The sequence below is a fragment of the Gekko japonicus genome, unplaced genomic scaffold, assembly GCF_001447785.1.
Source record: "Gekko japonicus isolate JY-2015 unplaced genomic scaffold, Gekko_japonicus_V1.1 scaffold3001, whole genome shotgun sequence".
Taxonomy (NCBI): domain Eukaryota; kingdom Metazoa; phylum Chordata; class Lepidosauria; order Squamata; family Gekkonidae; genus Gekko; species Gekko japonicus.
In genome coordinates this window covers 36,760-56,900 of record NW_015174358.1, presented here as the reverse complement: position 1 = coordinate 56,900, position 20,141 = coordinate 36,760, and the positions used below count along the sequence as shown (strand labels likewise).

At 46.7% G+C, this 20,141-nt stretch overlaps 1 protein-coding gene across 1 annotated transcript in view; it reads right to left on the bottom strand.

Annotated features, from left to right (window-relative positions):
* Positions 1 to 1,730: 1,730 nt before the first annotated feature.
* KCTD18 (potassium channel tetramerization domain containing 18) overlaps positions 1,731 to 20,141 on the bottom strand; it is an 18,821-nt gene continuing 410 nt past the window's right edge. The window contains exons 2-7 of the mRNA XM_015424331.1: positions 18,541 to 18,742; positions 17,136 to 17,347; positions 14,213 to 14,406; positions 10,527 to 10,621; positions 8,750 to 8,852; positions 1,731 to 2,874 (exon numbers count right to left, since the gene is read on the bottom strand). Coding sequence (XP_015279817.1) covers positions 2,322 to 2,874; positions 8,750 to 8,852; positions 10,527 to 10,621; positions 14,213 to 14,406; positions 17,136 to 17,347; positions 18,541 to 18,718 — 1,335 coding nt within the window. The 5' untranslated portion in view covers positions 18,719 to 18,742 and the 3' untranslated portion in view covers positions 1,731 to 2,321. The remainder of the gene's footprint in view (positions 2,875 to 8,749; positions 8,853 to 10,526; positions 10,622 to 14,212; positions 14,407 to 17,135; positions 17,348 to 18,540; positions 18,743 to 20,141) is intronic.

Sequence of the window (20,141 nt, the reverse complement as noted above, 5' to 3'; positions counted from 1 at the left end):
GTCACTATGCATTTTCAGGGTCTTGAACAGGCTCCCCCACCACCACCTTTCAACCGATTCCTTGTTGCCTTTGGTTTGAACTATCTTATAAGAAATATTAAAACCACGGGAAAGCCAACAGCTGCAGGAAGAGACTTTGGTTAACAGGAGCACTATATCAAAATGCAACAGTACCACTGGTAATCTTGAATGCACCTTGAAGACTACTGAAAATTGATACTATTTAGACTAGTATAGAAAAGAATGCCACCATGTTAAGAAACCAAATATTTATAATGGCTATCTACCATTCAGTAATCTTTCCAAATATTATTCTTACAAAGATATACAATTCTTAAAGGGACAGTACAACACGCCAAAGATAAGTACAAAGGCTGCTGAAGTCTCTTATTATTTTTGTTCTTCCCGATTCCTGAAGAGATCCTTCAGCTTCCCAGCGGCCAAATGTGCTACCAGTGTGGGCACGTTTTCGCAAACTTCCTCAAAGTCGCATACAATGCGAAAATGTCACGTGGAGCCCACGATTTGATATGTTATTTCCTGACACTGATTCGCTCTCCACAGAATAAACTCTTCTGAAAGTAAAGGCGACCACCTGCTTCATTCAAAAGGTAAAGGTTTTCCCAGTCGAATCCGACCCTAGGGGGCGGTGCTCATCTCCATTCCCAAGCCGAAGAGCCAACGTTGTCCGAAGACTTCTCCGTTGTCGTGTGGCCAGTATGACTAAACGCTGAGGCGCATGGAACACTGTTTCCTTCCCACCAAAGCGTTGCCTATTTATCTTGCTTTCGAACTGCTAGGTTGGCAGGAGCTGAGACCAGAGATGGGAGCTCACTCCGTCGCACGGCACTCGAACTGCTGAACTACAGACCATCTGGTCTGCAGCTCAGCATCTTAACTTCTGAACCACCATGGCCCCTACCTGCTTCACTACAAAATGGCAAAAGTCAGTGTCAGGAAGCAACATATGAAGGCTTGGGTTCCGTGTGACATTTTCACATTGTATGCGACTTTGAGGAAGTTTGTGAAAACGCACCCATGCCGATGTTCTTTTCTATACTAGCTACGGATCACCGCTGTCTTTACTTTTGTATATCTAGATTACTATTTAGACAAGAACAACAGGAATGATGGGCAGAAGGAACTGGGTATCAGCAGCAAAGGGATGTGAGCTTCAGCTAATCAAAAGGACACGATGGAGAAACGAGGCCACTGAAGAGTGACAAGAAGCAGAGAATACGGACTATTACCGGGAAGATTTAGCTTGATTATCAGCAGGATTCTGAACTATACAGAGGGTCAGGTGATAGAACAAGGTTCCTGGGAAAGTTGTAAAATCTCTTTGGAGTTTGTGGGAATTGCATCAATGCAGCCCTTGGAAACTCTTCTCAGCTACAGAATTCCAAATGTGCATTTGCACAGCTGTGTATGCACTGAAATTTAATTTAATGGGAGTGTGGGAAAGCTGCAGAACACTATCACTTGGCAGTGGAACTCTACTTCTTGAGGAATCTCTTTCGTTTTGTTCTGTCCTCCTCAAAGAAAGCCACTCTCAAGCAGGGCTCCCTCTAAGCTGTGGAGTCCTGTGAGCGAAAATTCTACTGGCATTAAAAGTTGTGAGCGAGCGATTTGGCTGCTGCATGAATTAGTTTGCTCTGGAGCCACATCCTTCCTGAGCTAGGGCAAAAATGTGTGAGCCAGAGGCTGAAAAACTGAGAGCTAGCTCACACTAACTCAGCTTAGAGGGAACACTGCTCTGAGGTCCTTACGGTTGCAAAGATGCCCTTGGAGGTTTGGGAGCGCTGCCTGCCAAGACCTCAGGAGGCAAGACAGATCAGCTAAAAAGGATTTTCCATGGTTGGAGACGGGGGCGGAGGCTTCACTGCCATGTACAGTTCATTAAACTACAGTACCCATGACCCTTAAAAAAAACTACAAACCATACCAGCCATTACAGTTGCAGGAGAAATTATTAAAAGTTTATGAAGGCGTTACAAAACTGAGAGGGCTGTGGTAGCTTGTTTTTGTTGGATGTTCTGCCCAGAGTACACACAGACCAGCACACATTCCATTCTACAATGACCTCCACATAGAAATTCCATTCTACATGAAGAAATAAGACCCCAACGCAAAGCACAGCAAAAAACCCGACACCCTTTACACACCACAAGGAGGGAGAAAAATTCAAGGTTTCTGACATGTCATTAAAAAGGTAAAAATGCGTTTTCCTCCACACTGTCCGGGGTTCTCCTTTCCGACACCGTCAGCTGCCTTCCAGGAGGTCAGAAGATCCACCTTTGGTAGGATCACGACTGTAAACGTCATGTGCAATCATTGAGCTGGCCACTCGGCAAACGATGTTTAATATTAACGCTTTCCAACGGGAACCCAAATTCTTCCTGGCTTGGGGATGGAGAAGCAGAGGCAACGGCAGCCGCTGGGACTTGCTGCTCAGACATCTGGCTCAGCACTGGCGAAGAGTGTCGGGATGACAATTCACTGCAAAGTGGAGTCCGCTTGAGTTTTACCACACGGCTGGTCGCGAGTTTCTTGGCTGACGGGGCCTCTGAAGTCTTCGCACAGAGTGTCCTGTTCTCAGAACTCCTAGCTGACACCTGCGAATTTTTAGTCAATGAGATGGATTTGGCAGGCGGTGTTTTTGGTCCTGATTGGCAAGGTGACAAACTGTCTCCGGGAGGTGGTTTCAGAGTGACTTTGGACCGAGAAGATGCCTGACACGCGGCTATCTTTAAGGAAGCGGAGTTCTTGACTTTGATATGGGTACTCGTCGAGGGGCCTGAAAACTGAATGGGCTTTCGACCCGTTTGACTGCCCGAGTCCCTTTCCTCCCCTTCAGTAGAGTCAATTAACCGCCTGTAAATAAAAGCAGACATTCAATGTAACAAGTCCAGTACCTCAAGTAAGACTGCACATACCATAATTATCCCACATTCACCTTTAGATCCAACAAGAAGCGGAGACCTGTGATACAGGGGGGAGGATTCCCCGCAGCCCCCGGGTGCCTGGCCCACGAAGCAGCAGGAGGCCCCGCATGGAGGAAGAGGAGGTGGCGGCCACCGGTGAGTCCAGCAGGTGAAGCTGCCCAGCCTGCCAACGCTTCTGCCCCCCGACAGCAGCCATGGCGGGGAGCCCTGCACGGCTCCCAGCCAACCAGCCCGCCAACGCTCCTTCCCGTGGCAATGGTGGCAAGCCCTGTGGGGCTCCCAGCTGCTGGGCTGCCAAGGTTTCTCCCACTACCCCCAACGCCGGCAATGGCAGCGAGCCCTGCACGGCTCCTAGCTGTCGGGCCCACAAAGTCTCCCGCCCCATGACACCGGCAATGGCGGCAAGCCCAGCCACCAGTTCCCAGTGGTGTGTTCTCTGCGCATGCGTGGGGAATGCTCTTTGACTTTTGGGGGGGATTTAAGTATCGCCGTATATTTTTAAAAAACATGTCAGATTTTTCTGCACACCTGGAGAGTGCCCCAAGTGTGCAGTTGACCTTACACATCCCCCAGATTTGCAGAAATAAGTATCCGCACATAGGGGGCATGTTGGGCATTAGATATATAGATAGTTTGCCTATCCCAGTATCTGCTTAAAACTGAAGCAGGAGAAACTATTCAAATAAACATCCTTTCCACCATCAAAGATAACAATATTAAAACATACTGGGGTGAACCAGCAGCGTTTGGCACCAATAGCCGGGAAGTAACCTTCCCTGTCCAATGGCAGCTGCAGGATCTTTTAAAATATAGCACTGTATGTTCACAATTAAGTTGTTATGCAATAGCCAACCACTCCCTGTATTATATAGCAACCGGACTCTAGTATCAGTAGCTGTATTATTAACAGCTCCTTGTAGTTTCTTGAAGAAGCCCCTAGGGGTCACATGACTGTACATTTCACAGCGGCTTTGCTCACTGGACAATTATTTTCTCTAACATGCCAGGTTATATAGTATACATTTATATATCAATTTAGGGTTTTTTCCCTATACAGGTGTTCTGTTTTGTTTTTTTATTATTTATTATTTCGATTTCTATCCCGCCTTGCTGGACAAACTGGCTCAAGGCGGCTAACAAACATTAAAATACAGTAAACAATAAACACACTAAAATTTCCATAAAGGTAAAGGTTCCCTTGCTCGAAAGCCAGTCGAGTCCGACTCTAGGGTTGCGGTGCTCATCTCCGTTTCAAAGCCGAAGAGCCAGCGCTGTCCGAAGACGTTTCCGTGGTCATGTGGCCGGCATGACTAAACACCAAGGCACACGGAACGCTGTTACCTTCCCACTGAAGTGGTACCTATTTATCTACTTGCAATTTCTTGCTTTCGAACTGCTAGGTTGGCAGGAGCTGGAACTAGAAACGGGAGCTCACTCTGTCATGCGGCACACTCGGGTCTCGAACTGCTGAACTACTGACCTCCCACAGCCATAAGCAGCATAAATTACAACAAAAGCAGTACAGATGATGGCAGCATTTCGTTTACTGTCCTCTGATGGAAGGCAATGTCCAACGGTATGTCAAAGGGCCGTGGTGTATCCCGGCGGCTCATTTTAACCAACAGGATGCTCTACTCGGGTTCCCCCCCTCCTATTTATGAGCATCCCCCCATTTTCTGTTCAATGTCAACAATCTATAAGTTCCGTCAAACGCCTCCGCATAGCTTCGGTACAAAAATTTGAACAATTAGATCCAGAGACAAAAATGAATGCTGCCGAAATGTTACATTTTATCCTCTTAGAGAAACAGTCAGAGGAACACAGCTATAGTTTTAAGAGGGAACAAGATTGGAATGTTTCTTTATCAGATGACGATGGATGTGTGCGCCTGGATGTTCCCATGAAATGAAACACGTCTAGGCTTAAGGAGCACGTTTGCAAAACCTGACGCAATTAAATAATAGCAGTGCGTCAGATGTACGTCGCTGCCGTGGCCTAACGAGAGCCGGTCCATTGCATATACGGGACCAGAAAAATGATATTGGACGCTATTGGTAAAATGATTTGTGTGGCCTTTCCCCAACCCAGCAATATATTTATATTTACTGGTCTTGCTGCCAGATCAAAAGTGAACTGGACATGTTGTTGTATGAAAACATCATCTAAAATGCATACTGCAAAATCCTGAAACCCTGTAACCATGCATTCAGGAGGCACGGGACTCTAGATCATCTTTATGAACAAACCAAAAGCACTAAAAGAAATGACAGAAATTGGCATTCTTTGAGCTCTTTTATAAAAAGAGGACCTTTGATTTTTTAAAACTGAAGCCTAATAGTCGTCGGCTATGACACATGGTCTTTAATGTGTGCTAGAAAGATCTTGCATAATATCCAATTTTAGTTTAATAAGATATGTTTGGTTTTTTTAACTGGATTACCTAGCCAAGCTACGAATAGATTTGGTTTAATGAAATATCCGCCAGCATCTCCATTCTTTTCAAGCCAGAATCAGAATGAAATTTAAACGTGTCACAGGCAGAAGGAGAATCTGACTATCTTCTGAAAGTGACAGGTATGCTAAACAATGCTCCCTCGAAGCTGTGGAGTCCTGTGAGCAAAAATTCTACTTTGTGAGCTACTGGCATTGAAGTTGTGAGCAAGCAATTTGGCTGTTGCATAAATTCGTTTGCTCTGGAGCCATCCTTCCTGGGCTAAGCCCGAGGCTAAAAAACTGTGAGCTCGCTCACACTAACTCGGCTTAGAGGGAACACCAGTGCTAAATCAGGGTCAGTGTTCCCTCTAAGCTGAGTTAGTGTGAGCGAGCTGACAATTTTTTAGCCTCTGGCTCACGCATTTTTGCCTTGGCTCAGGACGATGGCTCCAGAGCAAACTAATTTATGCAGTAGCTGAATTGCTGGCTTACAACTTTAATGCCAGCAGCTCACAAAGCAGGATTTTTGCTCACAGGATTTTTGCTCCACAGCTTAGAGGGAGCATTGATCAGGGTCCCCAGCCTTTTGGAGCCTGTGGGGTACCTTTGAAATTCTGAAATGGGGTGGTGGATGCCATGACAAAATGGCCGACGTGGGGTGTGGAGCCACAAGCAACCATGCTCAGAGAGTGGTGATTTAAACAATACACTGGGAAAGAAGAAAGAGAAAAAATAAAACCAACACTGCAGTGTTATTTTAACCTCTACAGCCAATCAGATCTTGAAAGGCCAATCAGAAGCTGTGCTGGGCAAGAGCCCCACCCACTTTCTGAAAACACTTTGCAGGCACCAGGTAAGGTGTCGAGCACCACGGCCCCTATGGGTTGGGGGCCCCTTCTGCTAAATAAAAAGTACACACCTCCTGAGGAAAGAGGGAAAATGTAGTCTGGTCACTGAGCAGACAGCAGGTGTACGGACATGTGAAACAGCAAAATTAAAGCTGCTCTAAAATGGAAATCGGATTATTAACTAACCTGCAGTAATTTGGGAAGAGAGATCACAAGTTCTTTAGGGGAAGAATATTGCAAATTTAGTTCTACGCTAGCCAGAGGCTGTTTAGAGGAAGGCATGCTATAAACGTTGTAAATAAATAAGTAGCTTTGCACACCACGGAAGACACTTTTGCCATGGTGCGATCACAGCAGAAGCAAATTCATTCTTTAGTTAACCCACGTGCTGTACAAAGTTCTCCTATAAATCTTTTAAATACAGGATGGCAAACCCAAAGACAGCAGCGGTAAAGGCAACCCACCCCACTTCAACACAGCAGAGGTGTGGCTCTGTGACATTTAGAAATGGGGGGAAAAAACACCCAACTGTTTAGGACTGAGTCGACAAGTAATTCCACACTTCTTTCCCTCTCCCCAAAATAAGAACACAGGCATCTCTCTCTTCCATTAAGCCTGTACAAGGCTGTGTTTTATTGTTCTCATGCTTAGTACTTATGAATACAAAGCATTACTAACTAGCATGCTCCATTTTATGGCAATTTCACATATTAAAGGTAAAGGTTTCCCTTGCTCGAAAGCCAGTCGGATCCGACTCTAGGGCGCGGTGCTCACCTCCGTTTCCAAGCCGAAGAGCCAGTGCTGTCCGAAGACGTCTCCGTGGTCATGTGGCCGGCATGACTAGATGCCGAGGCCCACGGAACGCTGTTACCTTCCCACCAAAGCGGTACCTATTTATCTACTTGCAGTTTTTTGCTTTCGAACTGCTAGGTTGGCAGGAGCTGGGGCCAGGGACGGGAGCTCACTCCGTCACGGGGCACTCGGGTCTCGAACTGCTGAACTACTGACCTGCCGGTCTGCAGCTCAGCGTCTTAACCACTTGAGCCACCACAGCCCTGTATTATCCAGAGGCAAATCCAAACATGACCCCAAGCCGCCTTTCATATCTCACTCTGCTCTCCCTCCTCCCATCTGACCTTGCAACCCGCCCATGAATCACAACCCACCTACAGTTTAAGCTGGCCCGTAGCTACGGTGGGGCTACTGGGGGCTCCTCTACTTCCTTAGAGCCCCCCTGCTCCTTCCCAAAAGCATTTAAAGGATCCTTTTAAATGCTTCTGGGGGAAAGGGGGGCTGCACACACACTCCCAAGTGCAGGCATGCGTGCCCCCCCCCCACGTTTTCTCAAAAGCATTTAAAGGTATCCTTTAAACGCTTTTGAGAAGAAGCGGGGATGGTGCGCGCGCCCCTCTCCCTCTCTCCTGCAAGATTTAAAAGGGCCACCAACCAGTGTTCCCTCTAAGCTGAGTTAGTGTGAGCTAGCTCAGTTTTTTAGCCTCTGGCTCACACATTTTTGTCTCGGCTCAGGAAGGAGGGCTCCAGAACAAACTAATTTGTGCAGTAGCCAAATCACCTGCTCACATCTTCAATGCCAGTGGCTCGCAAAGTAGAATTTTTGCTCACAGGACTCCACAAGTCAAGAAAGCTAGCACTTAGGCAGAAAAACTCCTTTAAAGGAGACCAGTTTCTCGACACAGAGTTAGAAGGTGTCCTAGAGGTCACCTACTCCAACCCCCCTTGCTCAGTGCAGGAATTAGTCAACTACAGCACCCCACTCTGTGTATAGGAGCGCATGCCGTTTAAAAACGTTTTTAAATTATTGCAAAAAAGCATTTACGGGAGAACTCTTCTGGGGTTGTGACTTTAAGAAAGGGGACAGAGTCTTCAACAGCCCCCTCACAGCTATGGGGCCCCCAAATTTCTAGGAGTTTCCTAACCTTCCCTTCTCTTGGCAATTCTCCTATCCTCTCTCTGCTTCATTCTCTCCTTCTCAGCTACTCACCAACCTACCTTTTATCTGCCTCTCATATTCAGCTATATTTATTATTTACTTACTTCATTTATAACCCCCCCTTCCTCCACAGTGGAAACCAAACCAGCTTACATTATTCTCTTTTCCTCCTTTTTGTCCACACAACAACCCTGGGAGGGAGGACGTATGGTGATTGGTCCAAAATCACCAAGTGAGTTTCTACAGCAAGATGGGGATTCAAACCTGGGTCTCACAGACAGCACAGGGTATAAAGGCCGCCACTCGGATGCTTTGACTGCGTATATCTAGAGAATGGACAGACACAAGCTATGTTCAAAATCCGTCCCCAAATGTACGGGATTTAAAGCTGGCTTTGACTGTGAAATGGTCCCTAGGGAGACAGAATGTCTGGGGGGAAACAAGGCATGAAAATATGGAATAGCGACAAGCACAGGAATAAGAGAGAGGAAACCATCGGTAGCTAGTACTGGTTTATGCGCCGAAGCCGCCTCTGTCTGTCGTAACCTTAACGGCTGATTAGTTAGACGTACCGTTTCCGAACAGGGGACATGTTTTGGAGGCTTCCTTTCACAGGGCGCTCCTCCAGAGTCCAGCATTCTATCAGTTCCTGCGGCACTCTCCAGTAACTGACCCCTGTAACGGCAAGGGCATTATTGCATAACTTTCAAGACTGACAAATATCCGATTTGTTTATGGAATCACCTCTCTGGACAAGTTTCTTTCAGCCGTTTCAAAAGACTACTAGGTTTGGTGATCTCGCCCTGAAGACGCTCCACCCAGAATTGCTCTTCATAAAACCATAGAATCCCAGAGTCGGAAGGGGCCAGACAGGCCATCGAGTCCAACCCCCCTGCTCAATGCAGGATCAGCCCAGAGCATCCCTGACAAGGGTCTGTCCAGCCGCTGCTTCAAGACGGCCAGGGAGGGGGAGCTCGCCACCCCCGAGGCAGCTGATTCCACTGGTGAACAACTCTAACTGACAAAACGTTTTTCCTAAGATCCAGTCGGTACCTTCCAGCCCTTAATCTAAACCCATTCTTGCGAGTCCTCTCCTCTGCTGCCAACAGGAACAGCTCCCTGCCCTCCTCTCAGTGACAGTATTTCAAGTACTTCGATAGCAGTCATGTGATGTTCCCCCGCCACCTCCTCTTCCCCAGACTGAATGTTCCCAAGTTCCTCAGCCTTTCCTCCAGGGCCCTGGTCATCCTCATCGCTCTCCCCTGCACTCGCTCCATTCTGCCCACATCCCTTTTGAAGTGAGGCCTCCACTCCTCCACTTGCACGTGCTGGGTGACCTTGGGCAAGCCGTAGTTCTGATAAGAGCTGTCCTTGAAAACGAGCAGCTTCTGTCAGAGCTCTCTCGGCCCCACCTACCTCACAGGGTGTCTGTTGTGGGGAGGGGGAGGGAAAAGAGTTTGTCAGCCCCTCTGAGACTCCAAGTGAAGGGCGGGTTATAAATCCAATCTCCTCCTCAGCCCCACCTACCCCACAGGGTGTCTGTTGTGGGGAGGGGAAGGTAAAGGAGTTTGTAAGCCGCTCGGAGACCTTTGGGTAATGAAGGGTGGGGTATAAATCCAATCTCTTCTTCTTCTTCATTTATTTGTATGTATGTATACATACATACATACACACACATATATATATGCAAATTAAAACAGTTAAAACTCCAATAAAATACAGTAATAACCCTATCATACAGATCAAAGTCAAGTGGCCTTATGCCTGTCTTGTACATCGCCCAGTGCCCAGCATGAGCTGGGATAGGGGAAAGAAAGAAAGAAAGAAAGAAAGAAAGAAAGAAAGAAAGAAAGAAAGAAAGAAAGAAAGAAAGAAAGAAAGAAAGAAAGAAAGAAAGAAAGAAAGAAAGAGTATCACAGGGCCAATCTGTCATAAATTGGGGTCCGTTGATGATGATACAAAACTGACGGGCTGAGGGGAGGCCGAGAGAGAGGGGCCGCCCTGATTAAAAGCCTGGTGGAAGAGCTCTGTCTTGCAGGCCCGGCGGAACTGCAGAAGTTCCCGCAGGGCCCGGATCTCCTGTAGGAGCTCATTCCACCAGGGAAGGGCCAGGGCCGAAAAAGCCCAGGCCCTGGTTGAGGCAAGAAGGTCATCCCTGGGGCCGGGGAACCACCAGAAGATGCTGATTTGCCGACCCTCAAGCCCTTCGGGGCTCATATTGGTTCTCTTCAGGCATCTAAACAGTAAACATTTCCCATTTTTTTATATTTAATTTTACTGATTTATTTGAAGCCTTAAGAAGACATACAACCAAATTTCTACTGAAAATATTACTTAAAGTGTCTGTACCTTTCCCTTCCCATGCCTCAAACGCATCCATCATCTTTTTCAGCTCAGCCACCGAATAGTAGCTCCAGATGTACTGCACGTTATTTCCAGCCTCTCTAGATAAACATTGCAGAAAAAGACAAAAGTGCATTATTTTACACTATTGTTTATCTGCTTTAAAATACTGATATTTTAAAATAGGAAGAAGTATTCTCTGCACAAGGATACTGCAGCCGGCCTAGGGTATGGTCGCCGAACTGCTGGTTGGAGGAGACCACCAAGAACTCATTATGCCAGCTTTGTTTTATCTTCACTAGCTGAGTTCCTGGGCTCAATCCACATCCGAGCATCCAGATCACTGCAGGTTCTCTGCGCACGCTTCGCCCTCTGAAGTACAACGGAGAGCCACAAACCAAAGACGCCTTTGTGTAACGCCCTCCAATAGAAATTCACACAGCGCCCTCCCTATTAGCCTTTGTCGACTGATGGAGATGGAAGGGCCTTCGATCTGTAGTAATTTAAAGATATTTTTCCTGCCGAGTTGTGATATTGCTGATGTTTGTTGATCCTTAAATACTGCTAAGCAGGTTGTGTGTGTTCACTGGGCTCTGGTGTTCGCTGACTCATCAAGTTTTTAAGACCAAGATTGGGTAGCCGTGTCACCGTGTCCGCAGCAGTAGAAAAGAGCAAGAGTCCAGTAGCGCCTTAAAGACTAACAGAATTTGAGGCAGGGAATGAGCTTTCGTGAGTTACTGCTCACGTCTAGCAGATCTTCTTGGCATCTGAAGAAGTGAGCAGTGACTCAGGAAAGCTCATCACCTGCCACATATTTTGTTAGTTTTTAAGGTGCTACTGGACTCTTGTAAGTTTTTAAGGCTTACCACTGTCAAGGTCCTTAGTCAGGTCACATCACACAGGGCTTCATAAGAAGATAACTGTTTATTGATGAGTCCAGTACTAAAGAACACGTGTACAGTTTGTGTCAGGAAGAATTAACAATGAAAATTTCGGAAATAAAAGAATTGGACAAACTTAACATGAAACTAGCAGGGAAAGAAGAAAGTATATTCCAAAAAAGATGGCAAAAGTTAGATAGATGGATGGGGGGAAATGTGTAATGTAAACTCCAAAATATGTAAATGATTATGTTATGTTTGTTTTATATAATGAAAAATGATAAATTAACTATTAAAAAAAAAGTACTAGGGCCTCTGACTTATACTAGAATCAAACATCCCCCCCCCCCTGTAAGCATGAGCCAATGGATACATCTCGCGCGGGCGGGCAAAGCAAGCGGGCAAAGCAAAAAAGCTGTTACCTTTCCCAGCCAAGTAAACTGCAGCTGGAGCATCTCCAAGGTCAAGCATAAGATAGCAAACAGTAGGCTAGCCAGAGAGAGATGAGACAGAAAAGGGAGGGCACCCCTCCACATTCCAGAGCTATGACAGGGCTACCTGACAACCACATCCAAGGGTGATGCTGCTGCTGTGTAGATTTTGTGATTACACATTGTGCATTTTGTCAGTTCAAAATGCGTGGTAACACGAACCTGGGAATCCAACAGAGTGGACTGGCTCTAAGTGCTCTTACCAAATAAATATTTAGATTTCAGGGGTGCAACTTTTTAACATATTATTTCTGCTGAAGGAATGGTACATCCATGAAGTGATGGGTGCAACTGGTGTGTCCACCACACTGAGGGTATGTGTTTGCAGCTGATTTCTACTACAGTATTCCACTGCAGTAAAATACAAAAAAAAAGAGCGAGGTTTTTTTTCTAAATTAAATTAGAAGATTTGCAATGCAATGCAATGCATAGATCCCTCTACCAAAGTTAATTGTAAATAGCAATAAACAAACTGGGATCATGGCAAATAACAATGTAACAGAATTGAACAATTACCCTGCAAGACCTTGTTTTGCTGACGTTTTGAAAGCTTGAAGATCAGCAAATATCCCCTTGCAGTGGTTTATTTAAGGAGGACTCTCTGAATAAGTTTGGAATACCATGGACGATGGAAAATTGTCTTATGTCCTCCTTTGGATAGTCATGTGTTTAAATAGGGGATTTCATGTTTCTGTCTTTTCGAGATGTTCGAGATGGACTTACTTCTATAGAGAACGATACTGTTATTGTTGTAATTTAGATACTTATGACTGACCCAAGGTCACACCAGCAGCTGCATGTGGAGAAGTGGGGAATCAAACCCGGTTCTCCCAGATTAAGACTCCGTGTTCTTAACCACTACGTCAAACTGGTGTGTGTGTGTACACACACACACATAGCATTTGGTAAAAATTAATTGAATTTATTGTTAGTTCTTACATGGTACATGTTGAATTCTGTTACAAAGTTAATTATAAGGATAATGGGGTTTGTTTCAGTGTCCACAACATGCTTAATCTGAAAGCTATCAATGGGACAAAGAACACATCCAAGAAGTACACTCGATTGCAGCCACTGAGTTGGATCCTACAGATCTTTCTCATGTTCCCCTCCCTGCAAAGCTTATGGCTGCGGTCACACGGAACATTAGCCACGCAAGAGAGACGGAAGACAGGTGGATTTTCCGGGCGCGATCTCACCGGCACATCTGGGAAGCGTAGCGCTTCCGTGGCACAACCGAGGCGTCACGGCGAAAACGCCGTGCAAAAAACTAGTACCTCGGAGGTACTAGTTTCCGGAAACTGCGGGGCAAGGGCGGGCGTCTGATCGCGTTTTCGGTGGCATCCGGCGCCCGCCCATGTCCCCTTGTGAAAAAGGGTTTTTTTTCCCCAAGTCTCCGTGGATGCGCCCACGCACCCAACGGAGCATGCGCATTCGTCGTGTACACAAAAAAAGGAAACCAGTTTGCCGCACCGCACGCTTCTTCGTTGTGCGCAGGCTAGTCCTGTGATCGGCACCTCTCCCTACCCACAGAACCTCCACGGGAGGTCTGATAACTTAACCGCGCGTTAGTTTGCCCCGGGGCAAACAGCCACGCTTCCCCCCGCATTTTCCTGCCCGTGTGACCGGAGCCTATGTTCTCCTCTCTCCCAACAGCACACACAATTTCCTTCCCTTCCCCCTCCCCTCTGCAACATCCAAACCCAGGCAGATATGAGACCTGTCATCCTGGGAATAAACCTTCCCAGGATCAGAAAGGACTGCTGGGGGCTATTGGGGTGGGGGGGGGGGGGGGGGGAGAGAAAATACAGAAAAGCTCTGCCAAGGGATCGTGGGTTTAAGAAAAAATATTGGCTTAAATGTTTGTGGATTGCAAATGTGGTGATTTAACTTCCCTTTCCCTTTTTGAACACTCCCACCCAACCCATCTTGAAAAATATATACAAAGTACAAAATAAAATGGAAATGAGCTGGCCTTGGTTGCACTAACACTTCTGAGTATTCTCTTAGAAATTTATCAATAAACTTTTAGGTGTACCATGTTCAGGTACAGCTGTTATTAAATGCTTTATATGGAAAGGGTGTTGTTGTTTTCCCCGGACCAGCCTTTTTACTTAAATATTCTAGCCTTTGACTCAGTGTAAGTCACCGAATCGAAAGCAACACGAAAAATCCACCTGAACTCCAAAGGCCTGAGAAGCACACAGGTATTTGGACGTCAGATACCCTCCCACCAGAAGGAAACTACACAGTTCTCAAAACTGAACCCTCTTAACAATCATACTTTCACGGAATCACGTGGCTGTGAAGTTTCTCTCACCTCTTATAAATATTTTTACTGTGAATTCTCCCTTCCAGTTGTTTTTCAATGGCAGCCATCCCGTCGGCTTTCGTGGCGTAAACACCAACGATTACGCTCTCACAGCTTGCTCCGGAAGTGCTGAGATAGTGCAGGACCCAAACAGTAGGTTTGATGCACGTTAAGCCGTACGAGTCACAAAAACCTATTAGTGCCTGCAAAAAAAAGAAAAGGAAAGAAAAAACACAAAAGAAACAAAACAACATAATTTTATATTGTAACAGTGTTGGATTATTTCCATGTGTTCAAAATTACCTGCTGGAACTAAGATAAGAAAGAACAACTCCTATTTTTATTTCTTTGGAAGGACTCCTGGAAAGGCAAAAATCCCATTCCTTCCCTGCTGGTCCCTGCATCTCCCCCTCTTGCTCCAGCCTCAAGTTACCATTCGCTTTCCATCAGTGTGTCATGCCTGCCCCTGCTGATGACCCTGATGAGGCACCTGCCAGCCAGGAGCATGTGGAGTTGACACCACAGGCTCCTGAGGAACGTACTGCAGCAGAGACTTATAGACAAAGATTGGCTCCTGTGGCTGAAAGCTCCCTAAGTGATGAGGAGGATAGAGCCTCCCAGGAAACACCTGCACAGGATCAGGCTTTGCTGCAGCACAGAGATTCCTCGCCCGATTCACCACCAGCTGTGACCAGGCTCCGGAATCAACGGAGACAGGAGCTGAGAGATCGACGCCGGGATGCACGCATGCGTGCAAGACGATCTCTCAGCCCTGAGTATTGACTGAAACATGACCTTCCTCCCTGCCAGCTAACGAGTTAATTAGCCAGCACTGTATATCTTCAAGCCTGTTGCTGGCAGGAACTTGTGCTGGCAAACGTCTTTTGACAGGACCCACTCCGTGTATCTCTGCTCCAGAACTCTTGTCGTCTTGATCCTCGGCTTTTGACCCTCGGCTTCATTGACCCTGCTCTCGTCTCTGACTCCTCTGGCATCGTTTGGATTTATGGACATTGAACTCTGGTATGTCTGACCCTGGCTTTGGATTCTGATTTAAACCTGTTTGAACTTTGCTGCTTGTCTTACTCGGCTTGACTTCGGACTGCTCTTGGGCTTGCCTGCATCACGCCCCCTGGCCCTGCCGTGACACAGTGTCTACTTCTTTCCTGTGAGCCAGTTTGGTGCAGTGGTTAGGAGCGCAGACTCTAATCTGGGAGAACCGGATTTGATTCCCCACTCCCCCCTCCACAGGCAGCTGCTGGTGTGACCTTGGGCCACTCACAAGTTCTCTCAGAGCTGCTCTCTCCGGAGCAGTTTCTGTCAAGAGCTCTCTCAGCCCCACCTACCTCACAGGGTGTCTGTTGTGGGGAGGGGAAGAGAAAGGAGATTGTAAGCCGCTCTGAGACTCCTTCAGGTAGTGAAGGGTGGAGTATAAATCCCATCTCTTCTTCTCCTTGTGCATTTTCTCCCCCTCTCCTATGTCACTCACCCAACTGATCTCTTCCCCCTCTATTCGCACCTCCTTTTGCTTTCACCAGTTGTCATTTAACTGCCACAGAGTTGTTATGCCACACAGAGTTTTAATCCTGTTTATGAGCCCACATCATTGTTACTTTATTGAAGGGTTTTTAGCTCTCAATTGAAGAGGGGGGGCTGTTAGATTTTTCTGCAAATCTGGGGTTTCTCCTAGGTTTACAGAAACATAACCATGGGTGGACTTGGTGTGCACATTTTTTGACCGACACAAGGTGATGGGGAGAGACCATACATGGTTATTATTTTATTTATTAGACTTATATCCCGCCCTCCCCACATTGTAGGCTCAGGACAGGTACCAACATAAAGGCCTGCAGTTAATGCAGATTCACAATTAAAAACATATAACAGCAATCCATTACAATCAATAAAATCACCAACAGACTAAACAACAACGCGCCCGAACAGATAATATTGTGGTCCCAAGCAATGTTCCCCCTAAGCTATGGAGTCTTGTGAGCAAAAATTCTACTTTGTGAGCTACTGACATTAAAGTTCTGAGCAAGTGATTTGGCTACTGCATAAATTAGTTTGCTCTGGAGCCATCCTTCCTGAGCTAAGACAAAAGCAGGTGAGCCGGAGGCTAAAAAACTGTGAGCTAGCTCACACTAACTCAGCTTAGAGGGAACACTGGTCCCAAGTTGGTTTATACAATTATAAGCGTGCCAGAGCAATCCATTACAATCAATAAAATCACTAACAGACTACACAACAACGCGCCTGAACGGATAATATTGTGGTCCCAATCTGGTTTATACAATTATAAGCGTGCCAGAGACAGCAGAGTAAACCACGTTCTTTTGAACAGCGTGAAGGGTCATTTCCTGCGGGAGTGCACAGGAGCGGAGCTCTGGCAGTAAGGAGCCCAGGGGCCGGGCACATGCAACAAACCCCGCCCCCTGCTCCTAGCAGCCCTCAGTCAGGCCACGAGGAGCAAGAAGCAGCCAGGTAGTTGCAGAGGGCCCCCTACCCGGCCCGCCTTCAGGTACAGGCTCTTCCTTCTCTGTGAGGGCAGATAAGCACGCCCCCCCCCCCAATAGCTAGCAATCCAAAACAGTCCAGTGGAGCCTGAGCATTGGGTGTTGCCTTCTGACTCACTTCCGGTGATGTCAGGGGGTGTGGCCTATGCAAATAAGTTATGCTAATGAGCTCCTGCACCTCTTTTTCCACAAAAGGACCCCTGAGCGTGATCATGTCGGGGTGATCAAATGTGTTCAGGATTTTTCTTGCACTACTGGACTGAAAACAGGGCAACAGGTTCTAAAGAGCCATCACGTTTCCCTCGGTCCGATCATCCACACACTGGCAACCATGTGACCCTCTCTCTGCCCACCCTACAGACTCCAGAACTGGCAGCTGCGACAACTACTTTAGGGCCACAAGAAAATTCCAAGACCTTTTTCAGCTCTGTGCTTGACCTCAAACAATACGTCTCCATTTCGTTGGCCAAGTGGTCAGCAAGGTTGTAAGGGTACGGAATGCCAAAGTAATCAGCTTCTTCCTGCAACGCAATTCGCGTTTGCTCATCTTCAGGAATCCGAACATCGCCGTGGAGATAATCTAAGAGGTATTTGAAGAGGGTGCCATCTCGATCAATGAGGCAGGCGCCTGGAAATGCAAGTAAAAGTACTTTTTGAAGTCTTAATTATTATTTTTTTGAGATGAATCATAGACTCATAGAGTTGGAAGGGACCTCCAGGGTCATCTAGTCCAACCCCCTGCACAATGCAGGAAATTCACAAATTCACAAATACCCCCAGTGACCCCTGCTCCACGCCCAGAAGATGACAAAAAAACCCTCCAGGATACCCAGCCAAACTGGCCTGGAGAAAAACTGCTTCCTGACCCCAAAGTGATGATCAGCATTTCCCTGGGCGTGTAAGAAAGGGCCACGAGAACTAAGCACTGAGGCAACCTTTCCTGCCCTCCGTCTCAGGATCTGCCTAAGTTCACAGAATCAGCATGGCTGTGAGATGGCCATCTAGCCTTTAGAGTTAATCATCTCTAAGAAGTCTATTTGTCACATTAAAGGACCCAGATACAGAAGCTGGGGCTTTCCCCCTCATCCACACTCATATCTGCTCATTAATTCTGGCAGGTGTTTCACAGCCGTGTGTGTCAAACCTGGAGATTTCAAATCCGCCAGACTGTAACAAATGCAAGCCACAGTCCACTCCCTGCCTTCCTACTGCAGCCAAACACACCCCTCTTACCCAGTCATGCCCATGGGGCGCTTTCGCACACACTAAATAACGCACTTTCAATCCACTTTCAATGCACTTTGCAACTGGATTTTACTGTGTGAAATGGCAAAATCCACTTGCAAACGGTTGCTGAAGTGGATCAAAACGGCATTATTTAGCTGCCCTGTAACACCACACCACCAACTTTCCCGGGGTGCCAAAATGCCTGCTTCTACCCACTCTGCCATGTGAGAAATGTCCCGGCACATTTCACGGCAGTTTTAAAAAAGTAGCTTTCCAAATGCTACAATGTTAACTTTAATTGCCTATAAAACTAGGGCCCTTTCTTCCCATTACCTTGAAATTTGGTAGGGATGATCCCTTGGCCAAGAAATATAATCTCTGAAAATTTCATCCAAACTGGATACAAACCAAAGGCATTGCAGCCAGAAATGTATTTCCCATGAAACTAAGGAAACCAAAGATAAACAAACAGGTGTATGCAATAATGAGTATAACTCCCCAAAGGTTTTGAAATGGAAAAGTCACTCCACATTTTTGATTTACAGTCTAAAATAAGTTATTTGCATTTATTTATGGCTCACACATCTTGTTTACCTGAGTCATCCATTTTTAGAGGAAACCGCCCGCTGAACATGGACGCCAGCATTGACTCCTTAAAACGGCATAAAGATTTACGCCTAGCAGTATACGTACAACCTCCAACATTAAGTCGAAGAATATCCTCCACCTCTTTACTGTTGCCGTCTTCCATCGCGTTAACCACCAGCATCATTGAAAGGACTGTGTGATTTCAAACCTGTAATAATCGTAGAAACTGGACTTGGAACAGTTTGCAAAATAGGGAGGTGACCTAGTTCTGACGGCAAGGGCACATGAAACACAGTGCAACTGGCAATGCTGAGCTGGATGGTATCATAAGGGCTGGGCCATCCTAACAGACAAAGGAGACACTCAGCTGGGGTTTTTTGGACTTTTTTTTAAAAAAAAGGTATATCAGGTTTAGAAAACAGGACTTAAATTCCCAGCACCCATATTCAATCTTCAAGCCTGAGAAATGTATCCATGTGTAAGAATGCATATAACTGACAATTTCCAGAAGTTGCAGCTGGGGCAGAATGCAGCAGCATGGGTATTGACTTCGTCGTGTGTGGATGCGAATTTTTCGGCCCTGGCCCCAATGTGGTGGAATGAGGTCCCAGATAAGATCATGGCCCTACAGGACCTTTTACAATTCTGCAGGGCCTACAAGACAGAGCTCTTCCGCCAGGCTTTTAGTTACTGGGCCTCCCCTCAGCAGGTCAGATCTGCATTACTATCTAAGGACCAAAACTCGAAATAGATGGTATCGGTGAAGCTTTAACTAAGACTTGTACCAGAGGAATGTTGCTGTATTTTATTGGGGTTTTAACTGTTTTTAATTCTTTGTATGCTGTATATTGAGAGACTAACAATATCTGTGGCAGGGGAGGAGCTTTCTTGTGTCACTACTCCCTTCTTCAGGAGAAAAGAGCCAGAGTCCAGGAGCACCTGAGAGACTAACAACATCTGTGGCAGGGGAGGAGCCCTTGAGAGACTAACAATATCTGTGGCAGGGGAGGAGCTTTCTTGTGTCACTACTCCCTTCTTCAGGAGAAAAGAGCCAGAGTCCAGGAGCACCTGAGAGACTAACAACATCTGTGGCCAGGGAGGAGCTTTCTGAAGGTACCTGAAGAAGATCCAGATATCTGAAGAAGTGAGCCGCAGTGACTTACACCCTGTCACCAACGTTGCCAGCAATGTTCCCTCTAAGCTGCGGAGCCCTGTGAGCAGAAATTCTACTTTGTGAGCTACTGGCATTAAAGTAGTGAGCGAGCGATTTGGCCACTGCATAAATTAATTTGCTCTGGAGCCATCCTCCTGAGCTAAGACAAAAAATGTGTGATCCGGAGGCTAAAAAACTGTGAGCTAGCTCACACTAACTCAGCTTAGAGGGAACCCTGGCTGCCAGTCTTTCAGGTGCTTCTGGGCTCTTGCTGTTTTCTACTGGTACAGACAGACCAACAGGTCTACCTGCCGTCTTGACCTGCTACAACCCAGAGAGTGCCCAGGAGGACCAAGCAGGGTTGCCAGGCCCCCCTAGCCACAGGTGGGGGGGATGGGGGATAGGGTTGCCAGATCCAGGCCGGGAAACTCCGGGGGGCTGGGGGTGGGGCCTG